We start from the raw sequence: 15,935 nt of genomic DNA, 5'->3' as shown, positions 1-15,935 counted from the left end.
TGCCCTGGGGTGCTCATCATGGGTACAACAGTGGGGCAGCAGCTCTTCCAAACGTAACGAAACAAAAAAACCAGGCACACAACTTGGAGGGTGTTTTGGGCCTCGCAACTGCCCCCCTCTGTCAACCCCGCAGCAAATCTGGCCTGCGTATCCTCCTCCCCCTCTCCCAATCTTGAGTTCTTACATCCTGGCTCTTGCCCCTCTTGACAATGTCCCTTTGTTCTTTTGGCTTTGGGGAGTGGAAGCAGGATTTCTGTCTCAGCCTTGGCTTCCTGATAAGATGCCCCAGAAGCTCCAAGGGAAACCCATAAGGCTGCAGTCAAACTGGAGCGGACATTGGCCCCAGCAGAGGCCAGCACGTGCAGCTATTTTTAAATCCCACAGCTTCCTCTGCTTGCCAGGAGGAAACACGCTGAGCGGCAAAAGCTCCTGGCCAGAGCAGAAGATAACAGGTTTTTTTTTCCCCTGGAGGATGAACTTGCTCCGTGAACGGCTTGGGAGCGACAAATTGCGCTTTGCCTTTCCCTAGTGGGAAGGTGGGAGGGCCGGTAGGGATTCTGTGTCTTGGGAGTCCAGCACACTGCCCTACAGGACACACACATACTCCCTTTCCACAGGGCCGGAGGTCAGCAATTGTCCCAGGGCCTGTTTTAGCCGTGACAGATACAGCAAGGCAACAGCTGCAAAGTTACTAACATCCTCTTCACCTCTTACTTATTTAAGAACATTTAGTTACTGCTTGATTGCAAGAAAACCGCGGTAAAGTGGTTTACAAAGATAGAAAATAAAACAATACCGCTGTGGATAAAACTCAGTTAAAAACAGGTTATTTAAAAAAAAAAATCCAGAAGAAAATTAAAACTAATAGTTGCTAAAAAGAGATGAAACACACAGCTACATGTCTGAAGAGGTTTGAAGTAAGGTAAAGGTAAAGGGACCCCTGACCATTAGGTCCAGTCGTGGCCGACTCTGGGGTTGCGGCGCTCATCTCGCTTTATTGGCCGAGGGAGCTGGCATACAGCTTCCAGGTCATGCGGCCAGCATGACTAAGCCACTTCTGGCAAACCAGAGCAGCGCACGGAAACGCTGTTAATAAGAGTACAGTGAAAGGCGCTTTCCTGTTGTCAATAGGCAGGGAGTTCCAAAGGTCAGGTGCTGCCACACTAGAAGACTGATTTATTTTGAGTGTGGAATGAGGATTTTGCAGCACCTGTAACAGTGCCACTTCCACAGATCGAAGTGGTCAAGTGCAATATGAGGCAAGGTGATCCTGCAAATCAACTGCTCCCAAGCTGTTAAGGGCTTCGTTTACTAATAGCAACATGCTGGTAGCAAACAGGCAACTGGTGCGCATCTCTGACCAGAAGTGCCAACAGGGTCTACAGCATTGCCAACCTTTGCTTCCCAGCAAACCCCACCCTTTTCCACCGCCACCCATACCTGCATCAGTATTTCCTGTGCTTGGCTTGACCTCTGAGGTAGTGAGGTCCTGCTGTGGGTATTTGGCAGAAGGCGTTGCTTTGGAGCTCTTGGGCCGGGAGAGTTTCTTTTGGATCCTGGTACCGGGGCTGGGCTCTTTCCGTCGGAACGGGCCAATGTTTGCGGGCAAGCCTTTGCTCTTGACCTTCTGCTTGAGATGGGAGACCTTGTGCACCACGGTGGAAGTCAGCTTGTTTTGGGAGCTGCTCTTCTTGCAACGCACCTTCTCCTGCAGCATGGAAACAAACACGAGTCACTACGGTCCAAAAGGTGCCTTCTCCGCCGTCTCCCACTCCCTCCCGCTCACATCTGTTTCTTACAATCAGGGTACATTGGAAAGGACGCTGGGGAGCTGCTGCCAGTCAGTGTAGACAGTACTGAGTAAGATGGACCAATGGTCTGGTTCAGTAGAAGGCAGCTTCCTATGTGATCGGTAAAATGAAACTCTCAAATTGTACAATTGTGCACATTTCTGCCTTACTTTGACTGTTGGGGGGGGGGGGGGAGGACCGCAATTTACTGGAAGATGAAAGAGATGCGAGTGTCTCACATATGAAGATACAGCATTCCAGAGATCTTACTAGGCCAGTCCTCAAAGCCTAAAGCATCATGGTTGATGTGGCAAGTGTCTTCCCCATCTGACTGGCTTTGGAAGGCAGGCAGAATGTCAATGGCCTAGCTTGTTCACCGACAAGCTACTTTTTACTCAATGACCAAAAAGGTGAAAGAACGAAGAGGATGGCTGTGCTAGATAAGGCTCTGTGCTGGACTCACCTGGGAGTTTTTAATGCCACCATAAGCAGTCTCTGATATTTTCCTTTTCTTCTTCTTCGGCTCTCCCTCAGCCCGCAGCTCTGCACACAGCAGAGATAAGCTGGCCTTTACTGACCTGTGAATGGGAAAGAATGCTCAGTTTGGAAAAAGCCCAATGGAAAGACAATTCAGCTCACTGACACCTCCATTTGGGGGCTGGAGCCCACGGGGTGGTAAGGTGCAGAGGTGGAGCCTTACACAAAGGAAGGAATTTTTACCTAAGTTTTCAGGATGGAATGAGCACACACAGACACACACGCGCCAGTTCTTAGCATCCTACAATTCCATGCAGCATCAATTACCATAAAACGTTGGTTCTAGACTTTAAGGCTATATGAGAAAAAACTATGGGGGAATTCTTGTGGCTACTGCTGCCTGCCTTGCCCCGCGCTCCTGTCTTCCATTTCCTTCCCCCAGTTAATTCACACTCATTCCAAGTCCTCTTCCATATACAAGGGTTAAAATGTGTTGGGTCAGAAGGACACATGCAACTTTTAAACAAACTTGTAAAATAGAAGCCCATTTTGTGCCGAGGTTTTTTTGGTTTGGCACAATTTATTTTGAGCGCGAAAATCAATATTGCTTTGGTCTACAGGATCTGGGAATTTCCTTCTGATAAAACAGTATGGACCTGCCTCATTATAACCATTATATGCCCCGGAGTCCAAGGTTGCCATACAAGGATGGAGAGTGCCGGGCAAATGTTCAGGTTCAAGTCCCCAGTCTCTACCCTTTGATCCAGCTGTCTTGGTGCTGGGTGCTCACTAAAGTTTCTAAGAAGCTCACAGCATTTCTTCTGCCTTTGGGGAAGAAGAGCTGGAAACTCCCCCCCCCCCCATTTCTCCAGAGCAGGAGGGCACAGCAGGAACTAGGTGCCAAGACATCTGGGTTTTATTGAACTCCACTGTTTCCTCAGGAAGCCGCTTGGATGAAGACTGAATTGTGGTAGCTGTGTAAAACAGGAGACCCAATTTCTCCTGACACATACAAGGACTAGTTAGTATTACTAGGAAAATGTTAGTATTACTGAGGCTGTGACAGGCAGGGGAGCTGTGTGTGTGTTTTGTGTGTGTGTGTGTGTGTGTGTGTGTGTGTGTGTGTGTGTGTGTGAGATTAAATACACCTCTATGTTCTATGCACACATTTACACCTCACTTGAATTCTGCTTGCACCTCTGTTTTCACAGAGAGAAAAACCAGAACACAACTTTTAAAACAGAAAGGATCACATACAGTGGTACCTCGGGTTAAATACGCTTCAGGTTACAGACTCTGCTAACCCAGAAATAGTACCTCGGGTTAAGAACTTTGCTTCAGGATGAGTACAGAAATCGCGCGGCGGCAGCAGGAGGCCCCATTAGCTAAAGTGGTATCTCAGGTTAAGAACGGACCTCTGGAACGAATTAAGTACGTAACCAGAGGTACCACTGTAAAGCAGATAGAATTGGGCATCTAAATGTGGCCAAATCAAGTTTGCAAACCCTTCCCCCAAAGCAGGGAAGGTTTACATTCCTCCCTAAGGGGCGAGGAGACTGAATGGATTCCCTTTGTGCGTTGCTCAGAAAACGGGGAAGAAGAGATCATTACTGAGTAAAGAACCCTGCTTTGCACCCTTGTCAAATGTCACCCATCTTCACCAAGTGAAATTGAAACGTGCCTCCCTTATGGGTCGAAAGGTGTATGAGGGTTTATACGGGGAGTCTAGCAGGACAAGGCACTTCCGGGGGGGTGGGGTAGGTTAAAGCAGCTGGAGGGTCTTGTCCGCAAGACAAGAGTCTGAGCTGACGCCAGTGTTGGATACATGCCCCCCCCCACTTTTCTTTCTTTCCCGTTTCCCTTAGGTGGGGAAGATGGCATGCTGCATCCCTCCCACAGGTCCTGTTGCTGCTTTAGGAAAAGGGAGGGGGAGATTCCTTGGACTTTTCATGCCTTCCAGCAACATTCCGGAGCGGCTGCCACTTCTGCTGCAGCTCATTAATTCACCAGCTATTGGGAGGGGAGGGGGGGGGGGACTTTGGGACAATCGCTTCTTTCAGCTGAGCTTGTCAGAAGGGTTTATGTGCAAGGGGATTGCCAGAGGAGCTACAGCGGAGCTCCTGCCCGGGCAGCTTAACTCCCTCAGCACCGGAGGGATGGCAGCACAAGTTGCGTAAGCAGTTTCGGTGCCACCGCTCTTGCGGTCTTGGCTCCGAGGGAACAGGTTTTATGGGCGTGCGTGGTTGGACATGGGTCTTGGGGGAACTGAGAAGCTAGGTGAGGCATGCCTCTCTCTGATATGCACAATGATAAGAGCCCTGTTCAGGCACTCATGCAGCCTTATTATTACCATTATTGTTATTATAAAGGTAAAGGAACCCCTGAGCATTAGGTCCAGTCATGGCCAATTCTGGGGTTGCGGCGCTCATCTCGCTTTATTGGCCAAGGGAGCCGGCATACAGCTTCCGGGTCATGTGGCCAGCATGACTAAGCCGCTTCTGGCGAACCAGAGCAGCTCACAGAAACACCGTTTACCTTCCCGCCGGAGCGGTACCTATTTATCTACTTGCACTTTGACGTGCTTTTGAACTGGTAGGTTGGCAGGAGCAGGGTCCGAGCAACGGGAGTTCACCCCGTCGTGGGGATTCGAACCGCCGACCTACTGATCGGCAAGTCCTAGCCTCTGTGGTTTAGACCACAGTGCCACTCGCGTCCCTGTTAGGGTAGAAGTACTCCCCCCCCAAAGCAGACAAATTCATTTTCATATGCAACAGCCGCAGCGAGAATACTATATGCACAAAAATGGCGAGATGCGGTAGTACCTACTAAAGAGGATCAGCAGGTGAAATTGACGGAATATGCCGAACCAGCATGTTTAACAAGTAAAGTCGGGGATCAGCAGACTTTTAAGGAGGAGTGGAAGATGTTTGTAGATTATTTAAGGAAAAAACTATTGTAAACATGTTAAAACGCAAGTAGGCTTTGAATAAGAAGAGGAGTAAAATCATATCTGAGAAAATTGTGGTGTATAACATGCAGCAATATTTGAAAAAGTTGGAGAAACCATGGAGGGGTGGAGGGGAAGTCCAATGCTAACTGGCAGTTAATTGGAAAATGTTGAATTTGGGGTGACTCCCATTTAGCTGAAAGGGCTTTGAAGCCTCTGCAATAGGGGACCTTAATAAAAGGGTGCCACCAAGGTCTGGACTGAAGCTGGCATAGGTTGGGATGTTGGAGGCAGGGCTTGTGTGTGTGTGGCCTGTTCCCCTCCTCAGTTATGTGGAGCCTGTGGCCTTTCAGATGTTGCTGGACCACGGCATCAAATATCCCTGTCCATTGGCTATGCTGCCCGGAGCTGATGGCAGCAGAGTCCCCAGAAACATCTGGAGAGTCACAAGCTTTCCTATCTTCAGTTTAAGTCAGTGTTTCCCAAACTTGGGTCTCCAGCTGTTTTTGGAGTATAGTTCCCATCATCCCTGACCATGCTAGCTAAGCATGATGGGAGTTGTAGTCCAAAAACAGCTGGAGACCCAAGTTTGGGAAACGCTGGCTTTAAGCCGTGATATGTTCACACACATGCCTGAATCAAGCTAAGAAGATCTGGAATTCTGGAAGAAAATCACCTCAATTCTGCAGTATTACAACTCAAATTATGCAACTGGATTAAGCAAATTACAAAGACTATGCTTTCTTTTTTCCCTTTTTTTTCAAAATTCTGGGTATTTGTTCTACTTAAGGAGCAGGGCAAGACCTGTAAGGACTCGTGGAAGAAATGTGAGAAGCAGGATAGGTCTCTTGAAGAGGAGGAGGACTGGGAGCCATGGGGAAGAATTAGGAGTAACATGGAGTTAAGTTGCCTTGCCCTCCTGACCAATGCAAGCCCTCTGAGCCAGCTCTCCCATTTTCCTGGGGATGCAATGAAACTTCCACGTAGATTATCACGTCTGATGTTCCTGCATGTACTAATAAGCTAAGAGCTATAATAGATTCCCACTATATGCATGCCAACTAAATGTGCATCATAAAAATCTGAGGGAATGATCATCGCATTAATTCCTAACACAAAGTACCTTCTATGTAGGACTCTGGTAATGTGCAAAGTGATCCTAAGAGTTTGGCAGAAACAGCCAGCACGGTTTTGAGCTGTTTCTTCATAACCAGCACTGGGGCAAAACTTAGCTAAGGAAAATGAGATGCAGAAGAAGCAAGGTGAAATTTTCAGGGGGTCTTTGCAAACTATGGGATCGGAGTTAATCTCTGTGCTCTGTAGCATTGCTGCAAGCACGCAGTCTCCTGCAGCTGCTGGCAAGGACTGTTGGCATATCTTGGCCATGGCTGCATGCGTGGGCATACTGTATAAAATACAAATTCTGCACCACAGAAATTAGAATTCCGTGACCTATCTCAATTTGAGCATGTTTATGCATTTTCTTTTATTTTGCATAAACTGATCCTGGGACATTTGCCGTTTTAACTATATATTAGGACACTACAGATCAGCCCCAAACCACTGCTGAGCAGCCTTTTCTGCTTTGGGGAGAAACCAGCTGTGTAACTTTCAAGCAGATCTTTGCAGCGATAAGTTCTAGAAACGTGCTCTTGAAAAAAGGAAATTAAGCCGAGAGTTCTGTTGGAAGCTGAGCATTCATTCAAGCTGAACTGAATGCCTAGTGCCCTTCTGTGCTCCCTTGGAATTGCAGCACATGCAAAGCCATGTTCTTAGAGGAGCGAGGTAGTTGCTCCACAGGCATCTGTGCCCGGCTCTTCCATGGAATAAGCCATGGCCCACTGGCCCAGTAAAACCCATTGGAGGAGAGTGCCAGGATTCCTGCTGCTAGTGTGTACTCACTGCTGCCTTCCCAACACTTCCTGTCTCCACAAAGGGCAGTGTGTGTGTGTGTGTGTGTGTGCAAGCTACATAGAGCAAGCTAGACAGTGTTTCCCAACCTTGTGCCTCCAGCTGTTTTTGAACTACAACTCCCATCATCCCTGACTAGCAAGACCAGTGGCAAGGGATGATGGGAATTGTAGTCCAAAAACAGCTGGAGGCACAAGGTTGGGAAACACTGAGCTAGAGGAAAGCCTGGATCGATCTCATCCGACACACTGAAAAAGAAGCAACGAAGGGACACGTTGCTTGATGTCAGGAGAAAAGGAGCAGGAAGCAAAGGCAAAGAGAACAACTCTCTTGTGTTTCAAGCAGAATCAAGACTAAAAAATAGCCAGAGGAGGTGCACACTCCCTACCCATAAACAAGAATCAAATTAAAGAATCAAGCCTGGCCTAATCTGAAGCAGGCCATCCATGTTTTCTTTTTATTTTGACACCTCCTAAATCAGCCTTCCCCAATCTGGTGCCCTTCATGAGTTTGGGACTAAATGTCCCATTAGCCCGGTCATGCTGGCTGGTGGGATTTGTAGTCCAAATAAATACAAGTTGGGAAAGTCCATCGCAAAGGATCCGCTCCGCATCGCGTCGGCAGTTCTTTCACAAGCAGCGTCCTCCCAGCATAGTAAATATGAAATGAATTAGCTCCCTGAAGGCTTTGTTCCCATCCCCCCGTACTGCTGGCTGGCTTCCCGCTCGGATCTCCAGCGCTCGTTAGTTCTAATTGCTCCACTCCGGCACCCAGAGAAGCCGCCTCTTGTTTGCTCCACCCTGGGAATGCAGCCCAGGGTTTGAGGCCGCGCAAACCCCCTTTCCCCCTTCCCCGAGACGGCTTCTGTTCACACTCCTCTCCCGGGCCTTGCCCCCTGCACCTCGACCTTCTGACCCGGGGCTGACCCTGGAGCTGGTGCCAAATTCCATTCCTGCGGCTGCAGCAGGCGAGGAAGGAGGGAATTCCCTGACAAGCAGAGGGATGGGAAGGGAGCAGAGCACCCTCAGGCAGGCAGGCAAAGGGCCATGGGCAGAAGGCGGGGTGCGGAAAACAGGCCAGCAAGCAACTCGGGGCTCCAGAGAAAGCCAAGCTGCCCATCTTCACACCTCGGGCACCAGCGGGCAGGGAGCTACCATGGCTCCAGGCCACCGCTCAGTTCCGGGGAGTGGCTGGAGGGAAGCAAGCTTGGCAGGGGTTCTCTCGCTCGGCGTGGGAAGCTGCGGGAATGTTCCCGATAGGAAGCAGGCCAAGGGGCTGGGCCTGCAGCTGCCACAGGAACATGTGTTGCTTCAGCGAGGCCAAAAGCAGGGAAGGGATGCCATGATGGCTGGGAGACTTGGCCTGGCAACGCACAGCAAGGGGATCCTGTGCCACCGTGCCTCGCCTGGCTGGGTTTACAAGGCAAGGCCTGTGCGCCAGGATGCAAATCAGGAAGGAGCGCAAGCCGCCGTTCAGGTGTGGAGCGGTGAGTGTCGTGGGTGTGCAAGGTCCCCTCTGGCAGCCTGTGTGGTTTGGAGCCATCCTGCAATACTTTGATCTGCAGGGAAAGGGGGTGTCGGTTCAATGTTGCACGAACGCTCTCAGGAAGGGCCGAGCTGTTGCTGTGTTTATAGGGCTACTTGGAACAACATCTCCCCTACTGAGCCCATTTTGAAAAGTCCAGGAAAAGCTACGCCGTGCTCTGAGCCCACTAAAGCATGTAGAACAGGGTGCAGGTATTATTTAGGTTGCAACTCATGAATGCAAAAAGCACTCCCTAGGTACAGGAATTAGAAATTGGGGGAAGAGAGAGAGATAGACAGACAGACAGACATTGCATCCTAATTATACACTATATTTGAGACCTGAGAATAACACCCCCACTGTGGACAGTGAGAGCTTCACCAATGCAATGCCATTGGTAGAATGTGGTTACGCTATTTCCAACTGGGCCCACCTACTGAATAGAGCAACTTTTCGGAGGCAGGAAGGCAGTATGAGAGACTGTTGATGTCCCCTGTTACAGAAGGTCACGGCCACCACCCCTCTCCTGCCATAGTCTCTGGTTCAATGTATCTTACAGATTCTCATAACATTTGCAAAATGCAGAGACCACATGAGGATGGAATGCCAATGTCCCAGGGCAAGGATATTGGCTCTATCCATACCCGCTTCAAGTCTCCAAATAACCTGCCACCTATAAACAGCTTCGTTTCACCACTGATGAAAATGGTCAAAGATATTCGTCCCTCCTTTCAAGCGGAAGAGTTTCCCGACCCGGTATTCTCCCTTTCCGAACAGCCGGGAGCTCTACTACCGCTGTGGAATGTGTGTAAGTCACGGAACTCAAAAGGATGCAACCCCACGTTTTAAAAGCAGGGTGATAGTGAGGCTTGGTTGTTAAGATTTGCTCGTACGCTGCTGGAGCCACAGAGACAGTATGGTGGGAAAGACCGGCATTTGGAGGGGCCTCTGTTTCCCGCCTCCATCTCAACTCCTCTCCACTGTTCCTCTGAAGCCACAGAACAGTTTAGTAGAGCCCAAAACAGGGACTGCCTTCAAAATCAGCTAAGAATGTATTCCCTTCTGGATTTGGTTTTGCATAAACCTACACAGCTCTGCAAGGTTTGGGGAGGGAACAGGAATAAATCCAGGGGAAAGGGTCCAGGCAAGGGCGGTGGGAGGGAGGGAGGAATGGGAGAAGGCAAGCAAGTTCTCCAGCAAGCCCTGGAAGATTTCCACGAGCCATATGGTGGAGCCATGTTGCAACCCAAAGCCAACACTAACTGCTTTTTTTCCCCTGTAACCTTCACTACATTTGCTAATGTTTTGTGACATAAAACCTAGAGATTAATTTTTTTTTCTTCTGTCTTAATTGAAGGAACCATTTAGTACAGATTTAACTATTATTACCAAATCATCAGGATTGATGCAGCACACACACGCGTGCTCCAATCATGTTTGGACTAGCTTGGAGGATTTATGCAAATGGGCCTGCCGGGAGAGGCAATTTGTAGCAGAGAAGGACAATTATACAGGGCCCGTGAGTGCGGGAATGACTGTGCCGGGCGGCTAATGGATAATCATAAAGCGCCAGCAGCAATGAACACCACTGCAGTGTGACCAATGACTTTATACAGCACAGATAAAGAGGCTTTTATGCAACACTGCCTTCCTCTTCAAAAGAGGGGCAATTCTTTCCCCCCAGAACGGTGGCAGGAGGCAAAGCAGTCACGAGGTGGGGGAGCACAGAGGAGCAGGCCTCTCTCCAGCCCCGCCGCTCCCCTGGGTCTCGGTGCCCATTTGCAACATGCAAGACAAACCCCTGCACTCGGCGCTGAAATGCAACCACTTCTGGGGCGAAGGCACTGGTTAACAGCCACGAACAACAACATGGGAAGACTTTGACCTCAAGGGACTCCATTAACACCACCAGCACTACCCACCCCACCCCCCGACGCAAGCAGTGCTCTATAATAGCTACACTGCAAGCACAGGGAATTGTGGGGGGTGGGGGTGCCCCTGCTCCCTCTTCCTTAGCAACTGTGCTGGCTTTTTAAGTATATAAAGATACGACAGGGCAACACAGGAGAAGCATGCATACAGCTTCATACACAACAGCCACCCTAGTAAACCTGAGCAGAGTGGGCGCTTGCAAATTGATTGGTGGGGTAGCTTGGAGGGCTGCCCCACATAATGGATCCCATAACGTGGTGCATGCACACCATTTGAATGGCAATGTTCATCAACTCAGGGGAGGGGGGTTGGCCCCTTCAAATATTTTACCGGGGGTGGTGGTGGTGAAGACCCCATAGCCCCTAGGAGTTGGCTCCCGTGAACGCAAGAGTAGAAGGTACAGAAGGGGTGCATAAGCCTTTCTGTGCTTCCCACATTTCTCCGCGGGCCCCGGTTCCAAGACTGAAAATGGGTTCAAGCTTGGGGAGGAAATAAGTGAGGCAGGCAGGGGAGGAAAAGGTGATCTGGAAAGAAAAGCAGCCGGCGGAGGAAAGGTTCCGTGCCCTCCCCAGCCCTGCTTCTACAGGGACTTGGCAGCTACCCAGCATTTGGCCACGCAGCCCTGCCAGTTCTCCCCGTGCACTCCTGTAATGATGCCCCCACATGCATGTGCTCATTCACGCACACCCACACTTCCTCACACGTTGGAAATACAGCATGTTGCGCACGCAGCGGCTAGGGTGCCCTTCCCGCCCCCTGTGAGCCGAGCCCGGTCACTCACTTGACCTTCCTGCTGTCGCTCTTGCTGATGGAGCCCTGGCGCAGGGAGCTGAGAGTGCTGGAGTGCTTGCGCTTCCTAGGTCGCCCTGGTCCCCGCCGAGCCGGACTCCGGGAGCTCTCGTCTCGCCTATGGGCAACAGCCACAATAAGCACACATCCAAGGGGCAAGCGTTCCCCTAGCTCTTGCTTGGAAGGGCTGGTGGTGTGTGTGTGTGTGTGTGCCTGCCTATGGTCTACAAAGCTGAAGAGGAGTTCGAAACTCTCGGTGCAAGAGACCCATTTGCTTGCTTGGGCTGCAGGAGCCATAACAGACAAGTCCAAGATCAGGTGTTTTTTTCACACCCTCGCCTCTTTCTCAATGCTTTGTGGTCTTACCCACATTCTCTGGGGCACCTTGCCCTGCAAACCTGCTGAAAAAAGGCAAAGACACTTACTCGTGGTCGTGCCGCCTCTGCAGCTTGGCCAGCTCCCGCTGCTTCTCCTTGTAGCGCCGCTGCAGTTCCGCCAGCCGCAGCCGCATCTCTACTTCCTGGGTGTCCAAGTTCTCAATGGCTGCTTTCAGGGGGCAAACCTGCGGGAGAGAGGGGGAAGGATCCTTCACTGGGGTGGGAAAACAAAGAGGCCATGCCACGTGCACCATGCTCTGTGCAAGTCGTCCATTCATTCCTAACCTTCTCTTTTCCCTTCGAGTAGCAGGCCCAAGAACTTCCAGAGGTGAAGAAGGGGTAGGGAAGGCCAGCTGGCTGGAAAAGCTGACCTTTGGGTGGTCTACCCCAATCAGTGTCAGGTTTTGGCTGAATGCCTTCAGGGAAAGAAATAAGGGCCCGCCCGCCAAAAAGGTGGGGAACAACCAATATTGCATTGTCAGGGATTTTAAAAGCACGGGCCCAGTTGTTCCCTATGGCAGATGACAGGTTTCAGCAGCAGAAGAGGGGGATCTCATCAGATAAAGTGGCTAGGAGTTCTGTAGATTTAAAAGGAACAGGGCATGTGTGGTTCAGAGACACACCAGACTTCTGACTTGTTCTAGCCAGGGCCAGAACTGTGCCAGGATGGAATGATGGACAGCTGGAAGGAACATTGTTTATTCTCCTTCTGCTGTCAGAGGCAGGGGGTCACAAGTGGAGAGTGTGCCACCGCTCTGACGTTCTGCTTTCAGGCTTCCCATAGGCATCCCACTGGCTGCTATGAGAACAAGGTGCTAGAATAGGTGGGCTACTGGCCTGTTCTAGCAGGCTCTTCTTATGCTTTTTAATTTATTGACATCACCTGTTAGCTTCCTTGGAAGGAAACGAACGACAGGGCACAAATGATTGCAATCAACGAACAAGCACATCCTCTCTGTCCCCTATTTTAAATGCCCTGGGTACACAGGATACTTACAGGCTTGGTCTTAGGGGTCCAGATGTATTTGCGGCGGGAGGCCCGCATGCGAGGACGCAGGTCCACGCAGGGCACAGCAGCTTCTGCCAGGTCGAGGAGGTCAGGGGGGCTGCTCTCCAGGCCGGTTGCCTCAACCAGGGCCCAGGCGGCAGCGAGAGTGGCCAGGCTTTGCAGATTGAATGCTGCCAGGTCTTCATCCAGCACTGTGGAAAGGGGGGAAGGTTAACGTGGTGGAAAAACCATTCTCATCCACAGGGGAAGGAGACATACATTAAGATATCATACACCTTGGTCTTTGGATCTTGGGTCCCTCAGGAGGTTGTGGACTCTCCTTCCTTGGAGAGGTTTGTAAGCAGAGGTTGGTTAGCCATTTGTCATGGATGCTTTAGCTGAGATCCCTACTTTGAACTGCATGACCACTGGGTCATGACCTCCCAACTTGGCAACTCTATGATTCTATTGGGTGTTTCCGGGCACATAAAAGGGGCACACCACCCTGAAACCATTGTCCCCTCTCTGCCCCCAAAGCAACCTTGGGTAGCAACTGGGTGCAGGCTTGTTGTTACTACTGGCCATGTCTTCCTATTTTTCCGAGCGAACTGTGGCTCTGTTCCTTTCTCGGACACACCCACTGGTAAGGGGTTTTTTTTTGGGGGGGGGAGAGAGGTTAGCCTGGTACAATGCTCACTCTGGAAAGGTTGCCTTGCCTCTGCCTGCTCTGCTCTCTATACCCTGCTACTCAAAGACATCAGGCACACGGTCGTGTTTATCTCAGGCAGATACCACACATCCATCCAGGCAGAGGGGAAGTTATTGGGATGCCACATACTTCGGGGGGGGGGGGCGAGAAAAGGCAATTTGAGCCGAGGGGGCAGCAGCCAGGAGCTAGAGCCGTCTGAACTTGGGGGAAGGAGAGGGGCCTCTTCAGATAGCATCAAACTTGAGAGGAGGCTTTTGGGAAGAACCTTGCCCAGAGGGGATTGATCAGAAGGGTAACGTAGTTCCAAACTACAAATTTTAAAAGTCCCTGGAGATGATGAGCAGATGGTGGAAGGGGGCGGGGACGGAGAGTCGCAGATAAGGTTTTTGCTGTACATCAATTTGCTTTGTGCTTGTGTACAAGGATGTCTGCCTGCGAATGTGCCTGCACACATGTGCGAGGAGGCATGCAGGGGAGTCCTTGTATGTGGTTTCCGTTCCACTGTGGGCAAAGAACGGTTCCGGTGTGTGAGCAGTAACCGTTTGCCGTAGAGATGAAAAGCGCAGACTTCGCTTAGCCACAGGGGGTGATAACCATCTGCATATGTGGGCTGGTGCAGACCCCCTCGTCTGGGGAGTTGGGAAAACGGGAGGCTGAAAACGGCAGCGGAAAGGTGATAGAGACTAAAAAAAGCAAGACTTTCACTATTTTCATTCTGCTGATTTTTTTTTTTTTTAAAAAAAACACCCCGCCAAACAAGAGCACTAGAAAGTTCTCAAGAGCGATGAGATTCTGAAACAGGAAGCATCTAAGTGGTATGGAGGCAACCCTTTCTCACTGGTGTTCACTGGTTAATGCAGTTGAATAAGACAGGTATTTTCCTATTTTTTAAGGACCCTCATAATAATAACAATGGGCCTATCCCAAGTCTCTACACTGGCCAAATTCAAGGTCCAAACTAGACAATGAGCCTCCCTAAATTGTCTTCTGTATGCAACAGAGTAGCTGCCTCAAAGGCTCTTGCCTCCCAGACTCACAAGGGGTTAATATCCTCTTCCGAGAGCTCAAATCAAAGGTTGAGCTACTCCTAGCGCTGGCTAGGCAAGCCCCCAATGTGCTGCCTGACCCCTGACTTCACTCCGCAGTTTGGCAGGACTCCAGACTCTGGGGGGTGGGGGGAATCGCAACCTCTAACGATTAGCTCTTCTTTATGGCGGCAATTATGAAAAGACACCGTTTCCCTAGCTAGCCACCGGGATGCTTCAAGGCCTGACATGCAGAGTCCGTACTTCATAAGAGAGTGCACCTAGAGCAGAAGCCTAGGAAGGCAACTGCTGCTCAAACTCTGGGGTTTTCGCCTTGGTTCTCAACTTCCAGATCCCCAGAGCAGTCCAAGTTTCCTGCCTGGGTAGCAGATCACGTAACTCCAAAGGCACTGCATAAGGATATCATGGCCTACGAGGGACCAAAAATAGGGTACAGTTCTACTGGTGATCTGAGCGAGTTCAGATACTGTTCTGCAAGCCCGAGGAGGGTCTTAAGGTCAGGAGGGGATCCTTTAACTTATATATACAAAAGCCTACAGGGCTGTTAGGAAGAGCCCTGCAGGGTTCTTAGGGACAGCACCACTTATCTATGCGAAGGAAGTGGTGGGGTGAGTACCGGGGAGGGAGAAGCTCCTGATCGAAGTGGATCCTGCAGTTCTGTTCGCCACCCATTTCAACCAGGTGCCATCTTTTAGTTCACTAGATACTGACTGTCACAATGGTTCGATTACATGGCTTCGTATTTTGACTCTACATTTTTATTGTGATAGCCGCAGTATGTTTTGTTTTTGTTTTTTTAGCTTTGTGGTTTTGTGGCTTTTACTTCGTGAACTGCTTAGAGGTTTTCTATCTAGAGCAGGTTTCCCAAACTTGGGTCTCCAGTTGTTGTTGGACTACAATTCCCATCATCCCTGACCACTGGTTCTGCTAGCTAGGGATGATGGGAGTTGTAGTCCAACAACAACTGGAGACCCAAGTTTGGGAAACCCTGATCTAGAGGAAACTTATCTATATATTGATTAAACAAATATTCCTGTGGGGATGGGGAGGTGAGCAGCAGGTAGCTTCCGGCATGGCTCTCACGGAGGGGTGTAAGACAGGAAGAAGCAGAGAAACTTTCTTAACCAGCAGTATGCCTGGTGCGGAAGCAATGTGGGGCAAATAATGGGGGCCCTGCTGGCAAGCTAGGGGAGAACGCTGAAAGGCTACAGTTGTGGACAGGCTGTTTGAGCAGTTCAATGGGAGATCACACATGAGAGTGATGTGCATTTGCCCTTCGGCTGCTTAATCGTTCAGTGCCAACACTGGAGAGCTAATGGAAGATATCAAGGGAGCAGGCCCTGGCACGGATGCAAATTCTACAGTCTCAAAGGTACAAACTTGACAAGACCAAGGTCTGGGGAAAAAATCTGGTTCAAGTCCCAAGATAATGTTCCCATCATGAA

At 50.2% G+C, this 15,935-nt stretch overlaps 1 protein-coding gene and 1 long non-coding RNA gene across 8 annotated transcripts in view; one reads left to right on the top strand and one right to left on the bottom strand.

Annotated features, from left to right (window-relative positions):
- The window catches only part of LOC309335089, a 39,858-nt gene extending 34,948 nt beyond the window's left edge, over positions 1-4,910 (top strand). Inside the window, exon 3 of the long non-coding RNA XR_014153331.1 lies at positions 4,133-4,910. This is a non-coding gene — a long non-coding RNA (uncharacterized lncRNA). The remainder of the gene's footprint in view (positions 1-4,132) is intronic.
- BAHCC1 (BAH domain and coiled-coil containing 1) overlaps positions 1-15,935 on the bottom strand; it is a 118,556-nt gene that overhangs the window by 13,322 nt on the left and 89,299 nt on the right. For all 7 annotated transcript variants that reach the window (XM_081849473.1, XM_081849476.1, XM_081849472.1 and 4 more), the window contains 5 exons: positions 12,745-12,947; positions 11,796-11,932; positions 11,363-11,488; positions 2,254-2,368; positions 1,441-1,708 (listed from right to left, as the gene is read on the bottom strand). In XM_081849473.1, coding sequence (XP_081705599.1) covers positions 1,441-1,708; positions 2,254-2,368; positions 11,363-11,488; positions 11,796-11,932; positions 12,745-12,947 — 849 coding nt within the window. The remainder of the gene's footprint in view (positions 1-1,440; positions 1,709-2,253; positions 2,369-11,362; positions 11,489-11,795; positions 11,933-12,744; positions 12,948-15,935) is intronic.

Source organism: Podarcis erhardii, assembly GCF_964252035.2.
Source record: "Podarcis erhardii genome assembly, chromosome: 2".
Lineage (NCBI taxonomy): Eukaryota > Metazoa > Chordata > Lepidosauria > Squamata > Lacertidae > Podarcis > Podarcis erhardii.
Note: the sequence above shows the minus strand (reverse complement) of the source record. Positions and strands in the feature narration are given on the sequence as shown.